Genomic DNA, 18,302 nt, shown 5'->3' with positions numbered 1-18,302 from the left:
AATCCCTGGCATTTTCATGAAATCACAGCCAATGTTTGATACTTATGTTTTGCATGTTTGTAGGATTTGCTCTGCTAGTTAAGCAATGTATGAACATTCTCCAACCTGCTATTGTCAGTCCAAAACCAGTGATTGCATTATATCCCGAGGTGTGCTTTGCACTTGTGTTTGTTGTCAAAATCAATACAAAATCACCAATTTGGGATATTATGATATATTATATTACAATATTTAGATCAAAGATGACCTGAAAACTCTTAAACAACGTCCAGATGAACAGAATCAGCCTTTTGGGATTGATTGGTGGTTTTGGAATAGAGCTAGCAACTTGCTACTTGCTCCTTTAGCAATGTGTTATTGGATAGCTCTACACCTCGGAAAGGTGCCACGTCTCACTACATGCGTTACTCATAGCTATACTCATAGCTTTATCTCTAATATTGCTTTTCCAGCAGTATATCAATGGCTGTGTCCAAGAAAACAAGACAGACTTGTTTGACTCCATTCAATTCAACTGAAGAGAGAGGCAGCCATATGTCGTGATCATTTGGGGAGGTGCCCCACCCTACTATACAGCAGCAGCATTTTCCTGTTTATGAAAAAAAAGGAAGAAACAAGTTGTGCATACTTTCTTACATGACATTTTTCTTCTCTGCAAATATTACATTTGCCAAATACTTCATGACAAACAACACTGAGCAGCAAAATCAGCTGCTTCATCCGTGAGTCCCTGAGCAGCAGTTGAACTCCACCATCACTCACCCCCAACTGATCGTGGCAGATGGCCACCACTCCCTGAGCCTGGTTCTGCTGGGGGTTTCTTCCTATTAAAAGGGAGTTTTTCATTCCCACCGTCACCAAAGCGCTTGTTCATAGGTCATATGATTGCTGAGGTTTTTCTCTGTGTTCTTTGTATTATTGTAGGGTGTTTGCTGTACAATCCAAAGCACCTTGAGACAACTGTTGTTGTGAGTTGGCACTATATAAATAAAACTGAATTTAACTGAGTCATGGAATATACCTAGCGGTAAACTATTGATGCCAATTAAAGTCCTAGAGGGCACAAATGAAGTATGTTCAACTGTGGGCCAAGAGCCTCTCTGGAGAAGTAGCTGAATGATATCCAGGACCACCGAAGCATCAACCTGGCCAGACAAGAAAACAAGAAACCAGAAGTAGAAGAGAATAGATGGATGGTAAATCCTAACCAAAGCGCATGAAGATAATGAGACCAGCACTGAAAGCTTAAAGATAATCACTAATCAATATGTTAATAAAATAGTCCTGGGAAGATAACAAATAACTGTCTTTCTGCATTAAATAGGCTCATAACTTTTTTTTCCTATATTTAAAGAATATTAAATATTAAAAGTGTTTCCTGACTGGAAAAACTCTAAAAGCTCTCTATAATCCGGCACAAAATGCTATGACGGACCACAATGAGTTTTTGTGAGTGAACCTGTTTGTATGCCCCACTGCCCCCCGGTTGAAACATGATTTCAAGGGAGTGAAAGCCTTTTGAGAATTCCATTTTCAGGCGGAACAGAGGCTCACAGAGGGCAGCAGCATGACAGTATGAAGTGCTGTCTGAAACGCCGGACGATGAAACCACGTGCGTTTCGACTCCATCTGCCCTCATATTTATCTCTGCTTTTCTAAATGTCTCACTGTCAGTCTTTCATTCACTCTTTGTGCCGACTTCTCTCAGGATTTTCTCACAGTCCTTATCTGCAGGAAGACACATGAATGCATGCAGCTAGAATGGAATTTAATGGACTCACAATGAACCTCGGCTATAGAGACATTTCAAGTGTCTGAATAACAGTTTTATTCAAATAAAGCTGATCAATATTTTAATGTATTTTCTCTTTCTTTTATAACTTGGCACTGCTGTGAATTATGCTGCAGATCTTAATGTTTCAAAGTACTATTTGAATAACATAGACAAGGCAATATGTAAGACAAGACAAGCAACTGTAGTGTTTACCTTAGTCTTAAGGTGTTATGGGAGTTGAGAATTTGTTCTGTTTAATCAGAAAACGGTATAGTTTGCTGGAAAACAATTTCACAATCAAAATGCTGCTTTTTTTCCCTGCCCCCCCAAGTATTATAAAAGGCATAAAAAGTAGTCTAATGGGACAAGGTACAAAACTTTGTACGTTATGAAAAACAACAATGTAGGCTGAAACGCTTTAGATCAGATATGTCTGTGTAGGTTCTCAGTCATCCAGGTCAGTTTGAAGTCTGTGATATGAAGACAGTAAGACTTCTAGGTTCCAGAACATGTTTCACCTCTAATACCAAAGGTACTTCCTCTAGTGGGGTTGTCATTTTGAGGGTTCTGAGAGTCTTTCAACCACCCTGTCATCATGCGAATTGTTGGGGTTACACGAGCCAAGGTTTGAATCCTTTGTGAGACATTGCCCCACCCTGTCACTACATGAGTTATGAAGGGTCACGTGGCCAAAAGTGTGAGTGGGGGTTGAATTCCCCTGGAAGGGATCTCAAGACCACTGTAAAGGTGGTGAATGGATGGTGTCATAGACCACCACCTCTGTTCAATGATAACTGTTCCAGATGAATATACTACAGATGGCCTCCTTCATTCTTTGCTCAAATCAGATCAGTTTTACACAGTGGTTTTATTTCAGTTTCAACCAAGTCACCATGGAATCACTGGGCTGATATTAACGTCTGGTAATAGCTTTTTGCTTATTAATCAGTATCTAATTTATAATAACTGATGTATGAAAATTTCAAAAGTAAATAAGAGATGGAAGAGCGTTGATGATGTATCGTCCCACTAGAAAGTCTTCTGCAGTTTCTGCAGTTGTGTTTGCCACAAACACAACAAAATATTGGCCAATATATCAGAATATCACATTTTTAAATCAACAAATATTGGTACCAGTATGGGTCTTTAAAAATCCCTTATCAGTCAGACTCTGTCCAGCATATCCTGGCAAGTTAGTGTTGATTTCAGCATATAACCATCCAGTCTTTACCACATGGTCCCCAACCACATGTAGCTGTCAAAGAGGATTGTGCATAATTAGCTCAACATGACTCATAAAGGAAGCTAAAACTACGCATGCATTATCGTCAGCTTTAGAATATTACGCTTTGATTTTGGCAATTCTTTAACTTGTCTTATGAGTCAATCAACTTAATAAAGAAGCAAAACTAATTCACTGAAGTAATCCTTTAAAAATGAGGCTTCAAGGCCTCTGCGTCACTGAGTGTTAAACACAGTCAAGCAACGATCATTTATACACGTTCTTTGATCAAATTCAGCCGATTTGGTGAGGTTTATTCTTGGAAATTTCTGTTACAGTGTAGTTGAGCCAAGTATAAGATACAAAAACACAGGCTTCTTTTGTTAGAAGGAATGCTTCATAGTATTATGTCTATATTTCCGAAAAACTCTTCTGTCATTCTGGTGCACGTTTTTAAAAAATATCCAGCCCTTCTTCATTTCTAAGTCACCAGAAGTCCAACAATATCAGAAAAGATACAACAAACAGTGCTGGCAGATATTTGTTTTCAGTTTTCTTCTAGGGCTGAAGTTTTTGTAGATTTGTAGATCCATTTGGAGACATGTTTTTCAAATTTTACTATTCACAAAACAGGGTAAAAATATAAACACATAGATAAAGCTTTTGCCATCTTTTGCTTTTCCTTAGATACACATGTGACCCCATTAGCATCATCCATGGGTACAGAACAAAACAGTGACACATCCCACTGATCGTGACACACTTCACAATTACACAGTGGATGCCGGACAAACACACACACACACACACGCACGCATACACAGTAAGAGCCTGTGTGGCCCTGGCTGATTAATTGGGGCGTTCAGCGGCGGTGATAGCTGTGCTCCTCAGAGACAGCACACTGCCTCTCTCACTCCACCTTAACCTCTGCTGGACACACACACACACACATATACATACTGTAACCACACAAACACACATGATTCATCTCCCTTGTCGGCCGAAATTAGACCACCTCTCTTGCTTTCTCCCTCTGTTAACCCATCTTGCAAATAACCCTCCATCAGCTCACGTTCACCTTGCCGAGAGCGATGGCGTTCTTGCCGCAGAGCAACTGGTTAAAAGTTGCGACGCGGGGGAGCGCTCAGGTGTGCGCCTCTGTGTGTGTTTCTGCCTCTCAGCTGCAGACAAATTAATGAACCGGTGCACAAAACCGTAGAAATGCACAAACAGATTCTTATAAATGCACTCATTCCAGCGCTCCCTCATCTTTCTTACTGCTGAAGGTGACTCGCCTCCACACATACGCACATATAAACACACACACGTCCACGGCTTCTCCTCCACGAGTTTTATGTACCTTTAAACCCCGCCAAAGGAGCGGCCATATTTCTACTGGACTGCAAGGTGACTTCAGAGGAAAAAAAATGTGGGGAGGTTGGGGGTAATGAGCATAAAAAGAACAAGTGGCAACAGAGAGAGTGTCTCCACCTCTGGTCAGGGTATTGTTTCACGACGACCGACCCACAGTGCCTCCTCCATTGTCTCCCCATCATCCTCTCATGCTCCCTCCTTATCTGTCCTTAGAGAATTTCCATCTCTTTTACCTACGCTTTGTCTTGCTTTGTCTCTCTTTGCTCTCAAACACACACTCCCCTGAACAGACACACACCTCCACCTTTTCTCTCTCCCTCTCTATTCCCACCCTCCCCAGTCAGCTGTCATGCCTGCCACTTTCTCGTGCCCACTCATTTATTACAGGTCAGCATCGCGGGCGGGGCCATTTAGAAAGGACAGCGTGCCCCATCTGAGCACGCAACCTCTAACTCGTACAAAACGCTGTACATAAACACCCGTAAACACACGTGGAGAACTAACGGGTGCACAACCATGCATGCTTGCAGATCACAGTTGGCAAACACCAACAGCACAAAATCTCAGCATGGATACTTAGTGACTGCAAACAATTCCTAGCAGAAATTGGTCATGAAATAAATTCAAACTGAAATTAACTCAACTTTTTTTTATTTAAATCTTCATAACTTGAATGTGGAAAATAGGTCATTCTGAGGGAATTCTATCAATTATTCTACTTTTAGTGGCCTGAAACATAAAATCAGCAAATCAGAACCACTTTAGGAGGCAAATTCAAATCAAAGCTTACCCCACAGAAACTACACACCTACCAACAAAAAGTACACAAAATGGCTCAGTCGGACTAGGTAAGGTAAGAAATGTTAGAAATCTTCCCCTCAATTGGAAAAAAATTGGTGGTTACCCAGTGATTGCTGATTTGTGGCGACCAGCTCATTGGCCAGAGGTCGACCATGCAACAGCCTCACCCTCTGGTTGATCACTTGGAATCGCGAGATGATTGCACACCTGGTGGGAGGTAACCTATTTCCAAATAGTCATGGTCTGACTCATTCATTGGATTGGATTGGATTGGATTGGCAAAAGGTCTCCGATAGATTGGCAACGGTTTGCAAATAACTGATGTCTAATTTCTAAAAGTAGACTAACACGCTGAAATCACCCTGAGCTAGTGTGTACCAGTAAACACAACTCATCCGCAACGCATCTCTTTACAATAGGGGACTCAACTCAACTGGTTGTATGCCTATGTAAAAGTTAGGTTGCAGAGCGCGTCTGTCATTTTGCAGTTAAATTGCAGGAGGATCTATAAGGTTCAGCCTGGAGTCCGTAGTTAATGTGAATTTCAGCATATGTAGACAGCAAACAATTGCAGTTTTCATTGATTTATCAGTGCAAATCTAAATTTTTACAAATTACATTCAATTGCTGACTGATTCCGACCGGGTCTGCAAGTTGCAGACCCGGTCACCGTTTTCAAAGCAACCACTGCAAACAAAAAACAGATGACAAGCTCAGTGTAAATTGCACAATCACCCGTTTCACTAGTGTGGCTGTAACATTTCTAAAATCTTCAATACTTCAATTTTTACATTTTTATTTGCATAAATATGTTCAGACTAACGACAACAGTTTTGTGCCGTACTACTAGTAAATAGAGAGTTTACTCCGAACTTTCTAAGGCACATTTATTACCCTCAACAACCGCCGTCTTAACTATGTAGCAGATAAGAAGGGGCCAACAACCAGTTTTCAGCAATGAGAATGCTAGCAAGCTAGCGGTGCAACGTTTTTGAGGATTATTTGGTGTTTATTTGTACTAAAATATCATCGACACCATACAAGAATACAGTGCGTGTTGTCAAAAGCTCAACAGGTTATAATGCAGCTAGTCCATCATTTATGCTCGAACGTTGATCCTTCATGATACAACGACAACCAAGACGTGTCCAATCATCCCCAAATAATATCTCACATTTTTTGACATTTTTAAATAGTTTTATTGTACTGTACTAAAACAAAAAGACGCATATTGTGGAAAATTGTTGGCAAACACTAAGGTAAATTTTTTTTTTGCTCACCCTCACCATAAACTCACACATTTAGACCGTATTCTAAATTCATCTCTAAAATCAGGTCTTAACTCTAAAACCTTTCTGTATGTCGTGAAAAAATTTGAGCTAGCCAAAACACTCCATCAATCTCAAAATTTCATCACTCTGATGGACAGGAGCTCAAACTGTTTTTTGGGTTTTTTTGTTGTTAATTTTTATTTAAAAAATGAAGCACCGCAATAAAGAGCCAAAACACTGCTGTAGGGACTGGCACTTGTAAAGACTTTACAAACCCTGCGTTCATTTCAAATGTACAGTGAAGTGCACACACACCGCAGCTGCCTGCTTCCATAATTCTGCCCTTAACAAAAGAACACAGCTTGTTTCCGTGGTTTGAACACATTTTTAATCCTGCAGAATTAGCAGAACACAAGACGAAGTCGCGGAGAGCAGCGCTCGTGTAGATCTGAGTTTGCGTCCTTTAAATAGCAGAGCAACATCTTACCGATATTAAATTTTAATCCTTGTAAATGATGCCTTTCTCTGGCACGCTGACAACTGGGGAAAAAAACAATAATCTCTTGTTTTCTTTTCTCTTTTAATTGTGGGCAAATATTCAGAAAGCAACCGAGGCAGAGAGAGATACAGACAGACTCTGGCAGGAACAGCCTGATAGACACAAAGTCGCACATGCCTAAGCATACAGAGTATCAATCGCACACACACACTCATGCGCACACATGGCCTAATACACACTCTCATAGCGCCAGACAGATTAAGGCCTGATTAAGGCGGGTGTCGCATAAAAGTCTTGGAACAGTAAATATCCTTAATTTGTAGTGTAATTAAACAGATTAGCTGCCGTGAATATCTTACTAGGGATTAGCTCACACACAATACACCAGGCGGGGTTGATTACACACAAACACACGCACACAGACACACAACACTGTGTGAACTAATGATAAACATCCAAAATAGCTAAGTTTTCAACTAGACTGAAATAAAAATATGACACAGAGTTAACGTGCGTATAAATGTGTGTGTGTGTGCAGTCACACAGAAAAGGGGGGGCACAATGAAGGTAATGACAAAAATCTACAGGTCGTGGTTGAATTGTCAGGTCGACACATGCACAGATGAGGGATTAGAGACCAGTGATCATTTCTCTTCTTACAGACTTTCATTAAAACTGAAGCCTTTGTCAAGGTTACGGTGGCGGGGGGAGGGGGGGTCTATTGTGATTCTAATGCCCTCTATTGTGCTGCGCTGAGAGACAGAACAGAAAGCAAAGGGAAGCAAGTGAAAGAAGGCAAAGGAACTAAAAAGAAAAAGCTCAGACAAACTCGTTTGTGAAAGACGGAGTCGATGGCACTTGATCCTGCTTCACCAAAGAAGTGCTGCCAATCAAAGGAAGCTGAACACTGTCCCACTTCCTGTGTTGGCTCCATGCCTGAGCACAGCGCTGCAAATATAAATTCAACACTTGTATACACAAGCCCAAATACACAAATAGATGCATATGCACACATACGTATTTGTGCAGCTCACGCACTGATTCCATATAAGCTTTAACTCAGAACCACAGGCCTTCCCAAAACCTAAACCTCATGACAGAAAACACTCTAATATTATCCATAAAGCTTCTGGACTTTGTGCTAATCACCATTGTGAATGTAATGCTTGTGCTATAGCGGCAAAGAGATAATTTTTACCTGCAGGTACCATGTTTCATGAACAACTCTGCTTATGTAGTTCACTATTATATTTTTTGGGTTCCCTGTCAGTTCAATATGATCTTAGCAATGCCTTTCCCATTCAAGGAAAAATAAAACAAGACTTACTGCTAACTTAAACATCAAGATGAGATGGAAAATGTTCTATTGACAATAGCTGTGGTTGCAACATGTGACTTAACTTATTTGCTTAAGTTACTATTTTGGACAAATGACATGTAGCGACTAGTCTCGCGAATATCTGGCAACCACCGTTCATGAAGGAAAAATTAGTGCTTCCTGACCACCGTGGTTCCTGGAGGCTGATGGCAGTTGTATAGAAAATGAATGTTAAACTTCTAGTCACATAGGTCTACAGATCAGGAAAACATATACTCCTCAACCGACTGGCAAAAATCTGGTTGCTTTGGTCACTAGTTGACTGCCATGGTTGCCTATTTTTCATGTCTATCTGCAAATGTGAGCTAACTACTAGCTGAGCAGCAGTAGAACTTGAAAAGTATGATGTAAACTGGAAATTAAAAAGGCTTGCCTTCAAAGTAAATATTGAAAAAAAAAAAAAACTACCAAGAATAGTAGTCTGCTAGCAAGTTTTCATCCAGAAAGTACTACTAACTAATTTGGGGAAGGACATTGTTTTCCAAAGGAACCAGTGGCTGGATCATATCCATTATGGTGGAAAACTCTTGGGCAATGTGCACATGATGTCACATGAAAAACCTCAATAGAAGTCTAGGCGAAAATAATTTTCTATCTTGACCACCCTAAACACTTTGCTGCTGAGTTTATGGTCATAGTTACTGGTTTTGGTCACACTGATTTAAAAAATAAAAAGCCACTGAGCCTGCAGCTTCAATCAGACCTATCCCCACTCGTCACAGCTGTTTGGTTTTTTTTTCAACCAAGCTAGCGATGCTGGAGTCGAGGCTTCAAAACTGGACCAGTCGGCGACATCACAGTAACTAGGTTCATCTTGTATACTGTGTATGTAAGTGAGGCAATCACCATAGAATACTTGCATGTTAAAAGGCCCTAATGAAACAAGACAAAACAAAATTTTTCATAGCCTAAAACAAAACAAATGGTCTCTACAGCTAATTTCCTCCTTCATAAGATAGCCAAGCTCAGTGTTTTAACAAATTAAATTAAATATTATAAGTGCCTAAAATGATCATTATTAGATGTGTAGCTACTTTAGCTAGCAGGTCGATGTTGACAAAGGAACCGTGTTGCCAACTTAGCGAGTTTGTTACTATATTTAGCGAGTTTTCAGACCCCCTTAGCGACTTTTTTTTCTAAAGCGACTAGCAACAACTCTAGCGACTTTTTCTGGTGTTAAACTTAAACTCCCAGAGAGCAGCCATTTGGCTGTTTAGCTAATACAGCTAGCTGCTAACACAGTTAGCCACTATGCTTACACAACCAGTAAGCAAAATGACTTCTTTAGCATCTAGCTGATGAAATTGCAGATCTAGCCATTGTGACCTGACCCACCGGTTTAGTTTCTGGAGCCAGAAGTAACTGTGATAACTTATCAGCTAATGCTAGCAAACGTGATCACTAGCTATGGCATGTAATATTTAGGTGAACCCTAGCAGATAGCTATTGGCTAGAGCTTCCTTTGCAGTGTTGCCAACTCCTCAGTAAGGAAAATCGCTATTGGCTGTCATAAAAGTCGATAGAAGTCGCTAAATGACGTCATTGCCTAATTTGCATAATTGGTCATGCTAATGTAATTGTAACCTACATTGTAGGAGAGAAAAATAACATTGTGGAAGAGACATAAAGTGAGTTAGAAATGTCCTGCATTTAGAGTTTATTCAGAACTACAAATTAAATTTCTTTTAGCAATTTTTTTTTTAATGTCACAGTTCCAACCCTATTCCTTTTTTTGGGCTTGGACCGGCAAAAGTGACCCAAAATAAGCGCTCTGGTGGAGTTACTTTGTGTGTGTGTGTGTGTGTGTGTGTGTTTATAAGTAGTTTTAAACCTTGTGATCCACAAAACAACATAATAGTAAAAGAAGAACTGACTGCGTTACAGTAGGTGTGGGAGCAGCGGCTTCGCTCATGCGCGATTCATTTGCAGTTTGGACGCATAGATGCGAACATCTCCTGCCCTGATAGAAGCTGGGGGAGGACTATCCTCCGCCCGTGAGCGCTTTGGCACAAGCGAGGTGCCCATGGCAGCACCCGCTGCTTGTTGAGAGTAAAAGCGATACGTGCTTTCACGTCAATAGGTCGTCATAAATGAGTCTCCATTAAAAAATCTTTAAATGGTAAATGGCCTGTATTTATATAGCGCTTTACTAGTCCCTAAGGACCCCAAAGCGTTTTACACATCCAGTCATCCACCCATTCACACACACTGGTGATGGCAAGCTACATTGCAGCCACAGCCACCCTGGGGCACACCGACAGAGGCGAGGGTGCCAGACACTGGCGCCACCAGGCCCTCTGACCACCACCAGTAGGCAACGGGTGAAGTGTCTTGCCCAAGGACACAACGACCGAGACTGTCCAAGCCGGGGCTCGAACCGGCAACCTTCCGATTACAAGGCAAACTCCCAACTCTTGAGCCACGATCGCCCATATTAAGTTTTAAAGCTAACCCTAACCGAGACTAAGATGAGCAATTACTGAAATACACAAAATTATTTAAACCCTTGCGAGTCTCCGATTGCACACAGAGAGACGCATACACACATGTAAGTGACAGTTTGAGTGGTGTGTGAAGGAGCTGCCGACAGCATGTTGTCCATGAAACAAATTGGGTGTCGTAATTAAAGCTGGAAAAAAATGAGCTGTTTTCCATTCTCCCTGTGTGCTCGATGACAGCCCTGCGCGCGCACACACATACACACGACTAATGAAAAACAGAAGGAGGAGAGAGAGTGTGTGAGTGATTTTTGAGAAAGAAGCAGAGTAAGAAAGAGTGCGGAAAGGCGAGGAAATAAAAAAGAAGCTGTTAATAAAATGTGGAAAGAAAAGCAGAAGCGAAGGGAAGTGAAAGAGACACACAATGAGCGATGCTAATGAATGAGAGCAGGATGGAGACAAGGTGTGCGCGAGGGGAGAAGAGCAGACGAAGGGATTTGGAAATGGAGGAAAAGGAAAGGAGATGACAAATGTGCCGGACAGAAAGTGGAAGAGAGGTAATGAAATAAAGGACAAAGTAAAGGAGGTTGTGCAAGCCAATCCACACTGCTCGGCAAGATCAGTGTGTATTTGCGATGCTCGATAGTGTGTGTGAATTCGGGTTTTGTGTATGTGTGTGTGTAGGAAGCCCCTCAGACGCAGGATGGAGGCATTTGTCTCTGAGTGGAATTACAAGTGGCGGGTTGAACAAACCCTCCAGTGGTCTAGAAGAAACAGAAGAGGAAAGGAAAAAAAAGATTCCTCTGTCTTTCCTGTCTTTTCTTTTCCCGGGCCATGCTTCACTCAGTGTGTGTATGTGTGTTTGTATATGAGAAAGGGAAAGAAAGAAATCAGAACCACCCAACTCCAAAACTACATTGAGTGAGAAAATACAGCTGCCTTCCGCTTTAAAACACACAGCTCACAATGTCGCAGAATCAAAATGCATGCAAAAACGTAAACAGTGCGTGGACGCGCTGATGTTTACAGTAAATCCTTCTGTGTTTTCGGGCGAGACTTAAGTCTTCCTAAAAAGGCGGGGGGGGGGGGGGGGCATCTGTGCCAGGCTTCGATTGGCCAATCTAACTCACACTAGGAGTTGGCACCGGATGGCTCGGCACAACCAAAGCCAGCCCTGCTCATCATTAGGAAGCACAAGCACGGGGGGTGGTGATGGAGGGAGGGGGTTCAAAAGTCTGTCCTGCCAAACACACAAACACGGCGCCAGAGACGAAGAAGCTTCGGGATGATTACAGAGGCCAATAAAGCCGCTATTTTGCACCCGAGTCTTGGATGTTTTCCCTCCCATGCTGTGCAGTTGTGATTCCGCATGTAAATATTTGGGCGGGACACAAACTCGAGAAACAGAGGCCCCTCTGTACAGCTGGCGGGCGAACAAAATGCCAAGCAAATGGGCTTGTGACGTTGCCGGATCGCTCTTGAATGCATGGGAAAGAAAAGTAGGAGTCAAAAAGAGATGACTTTTTTTTCCTTTGGAAAAGAGAGCAAGAGAGAGGACAGCGTCATCTTTGTTCGGCCCGTGCAGATAATAATCTGAGTGCTGATTCAGCTGGTGAGTACCATGAGAGGTAGCGCGCTGCTGTCTCAGGCCTTGGAAAAGCGTTCCATCACCCCCATGCATCACATAGTCATTTGTAAGGCTTCCCTTACGGCCCGCTGAGACTGTCCGGTTATGACAGAGGAAGAAAATAACAGCCCACACCTCAATGTCACCCTCGCTGAACTGCGATTATTATTCTTCTGTGCAAACTGCCGTGCGTTATTCCGTGTCTTTCAGCAGAAGACACTGACAAATGCACAGAAACTGTACAGATCTCCATCAGCTCGCACCGGCATATATGACAAACATCCAGCTGAAGCCTGGCACGGGTCGAGCCTGGCAGATATCAAGTTATGATAGCCGTGTTGACTAATTTAGAGCAAGATTGAATTCCTTCACCCCCCTCATCTCTCATGCTGTCAAATAAAGGCCTCGCGGTCTAGACTGATCCTATCAAAAAAAAGCTTAATTAGCTTGTAATAAATTCTCATTTCCGTCAGTCTTCTACAAAGCCTCGGCCAGCTCCGTGTGTGCCAGCTGACAAACGCCCAGTAATTTGATACTGGCATTCAGCGGGTTCCCTTCCCGCTGCCCCTTTCTCCCCCTCCGCCATTTCACGGGAGATCTTTAAATGTCACCCAAACACACACACGTGTGAGTGCAGCATTTGTGAGGCACTCTCGAGAGCTGGAGGGATTAAAATGTTTGAGCCAGTTGTTTCAGGAAGCAGAGGTAAACAAAAAAAACCAAAAAGAAAGCGGTAGATGAGGATGGTGAGACTACCGGTGTGTGCTTCTTTTATTAAGGTAACACTGGTAGATATCTGTTGGTAGCACGTGACCAAGAAGAAGCTGCTTGGCTAGGCAGAGATTTACATCAGATGCCCTTCCTGACTCAACCTCAAAGGGGATTTGTGTCTCTGTTTGGAATTGAACCAAGAAGTGAATATGTTAGCCACAACACTAAGGAGTCATCACTTGCTAATATATTTGGTAACCATATTTTTTTCTTAAACGTGGCACGGAAAACTTGATTTCCACCCATTAAATACCTGTAGACGTCATCGATTACTGGAAGGTTCCAGGCGCTTAAAGCCTGTTAAGTTCTGGGAATCATCTGAAACAAACCCTCACTATCCTGATCCTGATTACCCAGCATTTTGACCTACACGTTACCATCTCAACTGCCAGCTTCTCAATCAGAGCAAAACTTTATTTCCTGTCAATTCCTGGCCTACAAATTCCTGCAAACAATCATTAACCTGCACCTCCGCAGCAATGTGCAGTCCCGTTTGCTGACTCAAACACCGCTTTTCATGCAGCGAAATCAAAAGTTGCAAGCCAAAAATTCTCCCTGTCGAGCTCTGCCAAAACAACGTGTTCAAGAGAAAGCCGTCATCTGTGATGTGACATTTTCATGGCACATCTTCTCAAGACACTTAAGAGACTAACTCAGCCGCCCCCATCCTTCAAACAAGTGCAAATCTGACTGAACACACATGACTAACCCTCTTCACAACTACAAGGACAGAGTGTGACTGTTTATTCATGACCTCAGAAAGACAAGTTTGATACAACCCCCCCCCCCCCCACAAAAAAAAAAGTTTTTTTACAGTGCTTTTTAATGGACATCAGTGGGATGTACGGCTGCACTGATACACTCTTTCACAATCATAGTCCCTGCACTTGGACCAGGTCAGATATCCCAAGTGTGGCACATTCTCTGGGTTTCCAAGTCCTTGAGTGGAAGTCGATTTATTGAAGTCGCACTCTGGTTTTTTGATGGAAGACTTGCTGAATTTGAAAATTCCCAGAATTCTCAAAGGTTTTTTTCCCCTTCTTTTTTATTTCCAGGTGGAAATTAAGTAAATTTATGAATTAATTTATGTATTGCTTCATAGTGTAGTGGTTAGTACGTTTGCCTAACACGTGAAATGTCAGTTGGAGACACTGATTGCAAAATCACATATGCAGATCCAACCGCTCTGGTGACCCCTTTCAAATAAAGGAGCAGCTGAAGGAAGCTTTAATCAATTAGTTTAGTTAATTAGTTCACTATTTCACCAATATATAATTTATGAGGCTGAGCTGAATATTATATTCATGCTTCAGACTGGCTCTGTTAGTCAAACTGATGGCTGGATTAACCAATCGGTAGATGATCTGGTTTTTGCATATTATTCGAATTGCTTTCATACAACACGCCTCATTCACGTCATTCTTTTCTATGTGCGATAAATTTGACGAACGCATCAAGAGCAACTCCGGTTTGAGTATACTACCCACGGTAGCTTTTGCATGCACACTGGAGCAGCCGGAGACCGAGCCACCAACCTCACTCTCATGATCTGCTCAGTTCCAGCTTTAGCCTCCTTAACCCTTTTCAAGCTACCAGGACCAGGCTGTATATGTGCTTAAAACCCCAAACTGCATGATGTTCAAACAAGACGGTCAGTATAAGAAGCTCTGACTAAATTAGGTGCAGGTTCAACAGCATCAGTGTGTTTTTTGTGCTTTAATCACACACAGTCCTGGTTATGGGGACAAAAAGGTACAAATCCTCCTAAGCATCTCTATTAACAGGCTTGCTCCTTCTGACCTCACTCCCGGGGAGCTGTAATTGGCTGATTTTGGGGGATGTTCTCTCAGGTGGAAATTTCATGCATTGTCACGCATGCCAGTTTACTTCTTTAGTATCAAATCACCAGGAACATTAGGGCTGAGAGAAGTCAGCCAAGGTTTTCTTTTTCTTTTCGCCTTCCATGAGTTTAAAATGAGAAAGCTGATCAGGCCCGTTTCCACGTGGTCATCGCTGATCTCTGAATGACTTTTGTGGGTTTCACGTTTGTCTAATTGAAAATGAGAAAGCTCTCTGGCTGTGTGAAAACATCCACGCTTGGCACAGATGAGGCGCCCACATAGTTCACAGCGTGTGCACCCCTGTAGACCGGCTGACTGGAAGGACCGCTTCAGACATTTGTCTCGCAGCAGGAGACAGATTCAATCACCATTTTATAAGTGAACATCTTTCGCCTTGACTTACTTCACCCTCGCACGGCTTCACGTGGGATTGATATATGATGTGTGCTGTCATTTTTTTATACCTCCAATAAAGAGGGAGAGAGCGAGAGAGATGGGGGTGGGGCGGTGGGGTAGTTATAGGAAAGAGTGGAAAGACAGCACACTCAGCACTGCTCAATGCACACAAACACAACATTTTCCCCAAGAGGCATAGCTCAGATTCCTAGGCTACAATTTGCATCACAAATATCCCGGAGTGGGAGTGCATGCACGGAGAATAAATAAACCAGCGAGGGTCCCACTTTGCTTCCCCATTCATCCCGGGTGTCACCCATCCATCCGCGCATCCACCCTCTCCATCGCCTTGCATCCAAAGATCCAACCGGGACTCAGGAAGAGAAAGAGAGAGGTGGTGTGTATGTGCAGAGGCCAAAGAAAAACAGAGCTGTCTTTAGAGGCGGGAAGGGGGAAAAGCATCCAGGAATTTAATTTGGAATCCTTGGAAGTTTGGGGCCAAATTCACCTCTGAACATGAATCTGACAACTTTCCTGTTGTGCCGCCTCATAAGTGCGTTTCTGTTTGTTTTTCCTTGGCTCAGCAGTCTGTGCCAAACACTTGATTGTGTCAACTAAGAGCCCAGATTATGGATCACTTACTGAACTCCAAATAACTGGACAGAATTCCAGAAGAGATATCACACCAAACCAAATCAAATTAGAATTCTCGATGAATAAGCGTGGGAACAAAAACCCATTGGAGAAAAGAAAAAAGTTGAACTTAATGATTTACTTCAAATAAGAGCGCAATCAAATCATGCATCATAAACAAAACATCCCAGCGGGATTTAAAACCTCAGCAAACACCCTACAGGGGCGCCAAAGGAAAGATCTGTCAGAGCACATAAATAAAACACCATTAACTTTACTATAAATTGACTGTCGAGTGTCACTGACGCATCCGAAGCCAAAACAGGCACGCTGAAGAAGCATTAAAGTGATTTTCGTCAAGGGACCGACTCCACGGGGGTCGCGATGATGATGATGAAAGCGAGATGTTTTCCCACTGCCTGTATCGCCCTCAGAATATCTGCTACATCTAAATTATTCAAAGACAGTAAAGAATTAAAAAAAACTGTGCCACTGGTGCAGCCCGAGTCTTATATATAAATATATTAGTCTTCGAGTCTTCTGGGGAATTAAACTGAAACGATGGCGCATTCATTCATACTTAGTGAAGGGATCTAAATAATCTAAATCAGCGCAGATTCGCAGTCTGTTTGATGACAGATGTTTTTTCTTTGTTGGGAGATTTCATTTGATGTTATCGTTTTCGAACCAGCATATCTCGCGTAAAAAAAAGAGAAAAAAATAATAAAACTGTGTTAAAACGACAGAAGAAGGACAGTTTGGGGAGCTTTATTTTATTTTACGCAGATGCAGTTGAATGACAGTTTCCTGTAGGTGCGAGAGCGATAATTGAAATCAGCACCAGCGTGCCAGGATGTGAACTTGTGTTAAGTTTTGGACCAGAAAGAGTCAGAAACCCGGCGACCTTCAGTTATCATTTAGTGGAATTATTGCTAAAGTCTCTGCAGGGACAGAAAAGGATCGGCTCTGTTGCTCTTTGGATGTCTCAACTCTCACTTCATCGGTGCTTTTCAAGTCAGACCCTGACCGAATAACGGAGGCGCAGAGACGCGCATCCCCAAAAAGCACTCACCTGATTGCGCCGCACAGGATCCGATCACCGCCAAAGTGACGAGGACGCAAGCTGGGAAGAACTTCATCTTGGGGGGCGGGAAGAAAAAAAACCTGCTTCTCTTGTTTACTCCCGTAACTCACATGTCCAATTAAGATATCCTCGTTGATCACACGCGTAAAAAAAATTAACCAAAAGAGAGAGCGAAAGAGAGAGATAGAGAGAGAGGAAGGAAAAAGAAAAAAAATAAAACCCCGTCGGAGTCTTCTTTTGCGCTTCTTGGACACCTGGCACCGTTTCCGTGCGCCGTGGAGAGCTTTTACGCACCGCGTCTCGTTCTGTTTGCGTGTCGGTTCCTACTCCAGTGTTTAGGTCGCTTTCCACCGCGGATACTCTGAGCCATTTACTCCTCACACTGCCATCGCGCCGGTGGCTGGGGGGAGGGAGGAGGAGGATGGGGGGGGGGGGGGGGGGGGCCGCGATGTGCGCGCGTGCGTATGCGTGTGCGTGTCGGGCGTCTGAACACGCCTCCTTTGGAATGACCGACACCTCCTTCGCCCTATTAAGTCCCATCCAAAAGATTTGGAGCGTTTAATACTTTTTTTTCTTTTGGAAATCCGCCCACACTACTTATCGCCTCTCCTGATTGGCTATTAAGCTCCAACGCTGCCGTCGATACACCTGTTAGGAGCAGGTTTTGTTTTGGTTTCTGTTTGGCTGCTGTGTCTGCCACTGTGCTCTTCGTTATTGCTGGGAAGACAAATTACTTAATATCTGATCCTGATCATGATGTAGGAAGTAGTTTGTTTAGGGGTTATAATGTGACAGACAGAAGACATCAGTGGAACACCCCACAGTGTAGTTTCAGCAACACCACGAAAGTTTCCTGCTTCGCCAGCAGGGTCAGCCTCTGCAAATACCCACCGCTACGAGGCACAGCCTATAAAGTTTGATTGTGCTGGTGTGAAGAAGCCGCAGTGAAGGCAAAAAGCTGGAGCAGTGTACCATTTTCAGGGCCACTCATTTTACAAGCCAGTCTGCCCACAGATATTCTGCACTCTGCTTTTTATTTGTGGACTGACGTGAAAGTATGAAACGAACTGGCGAATCGACGAGGACAAAAAGATATTGATTTGCGATCCGTGTAAGGCGAAAACTCGACCGTAACTGGAACTATTGGAGAATTAGTGTGAGGACCATCCTTGATACAGCCTCACGGTGCCTGA

General features: G+C 42.8%; 1 protein-coding gene across 3 annotated transcripts in view; it reads right to left on the bottom strand.

The window, feature by feature from the left end:
• LOC146641949 (receptor tyrosine-protein kinase erbB-4-like) overlaps positions 1 to 17,499 on the bottom strand; it is a 381,415-nt gene extending 363,916 nt beyond the window's left edge. For all 3 annotated transcript variants that reach the window (XM_085399432.1, XM_085399434.1, XM_085399433.1), the window contains exon 1: positions 17,098 to 17,499. In XM_085399432.1, coding sequence (XP_085255558.1) covers positions 17,098 to 17,164 — 67 coding nt within the window. In that variant the 5' untranslated portion in view covers positions 17,165 to 17,499. The remainder of the gene's footprint in view (positions 1 to 17,097) is intronic.
• Positions 17,500 to 18,302: the final 803 nt, after the last annotated feature.

Source organism: Rhamphochromis longiceps, linkage group LG23, assembly GCF_057381845.1.
Source record: "Rhamphochromis longiceps isolate RC_006_pf linkage group LG23, R_longiceps_female_GT1.1, whole genome shotgun sequence".
NCBI lineage: Eukaryota > Metazoa > Chordata > Actinopteri > Cichliformes > Cichlidae > Rhamphochromis > Rhamphochromis longiceps.
Note: the sequence above shows the minus strand (reverse complement) of the source record. Positions and strands in the feature narration are given on the sequence as shown.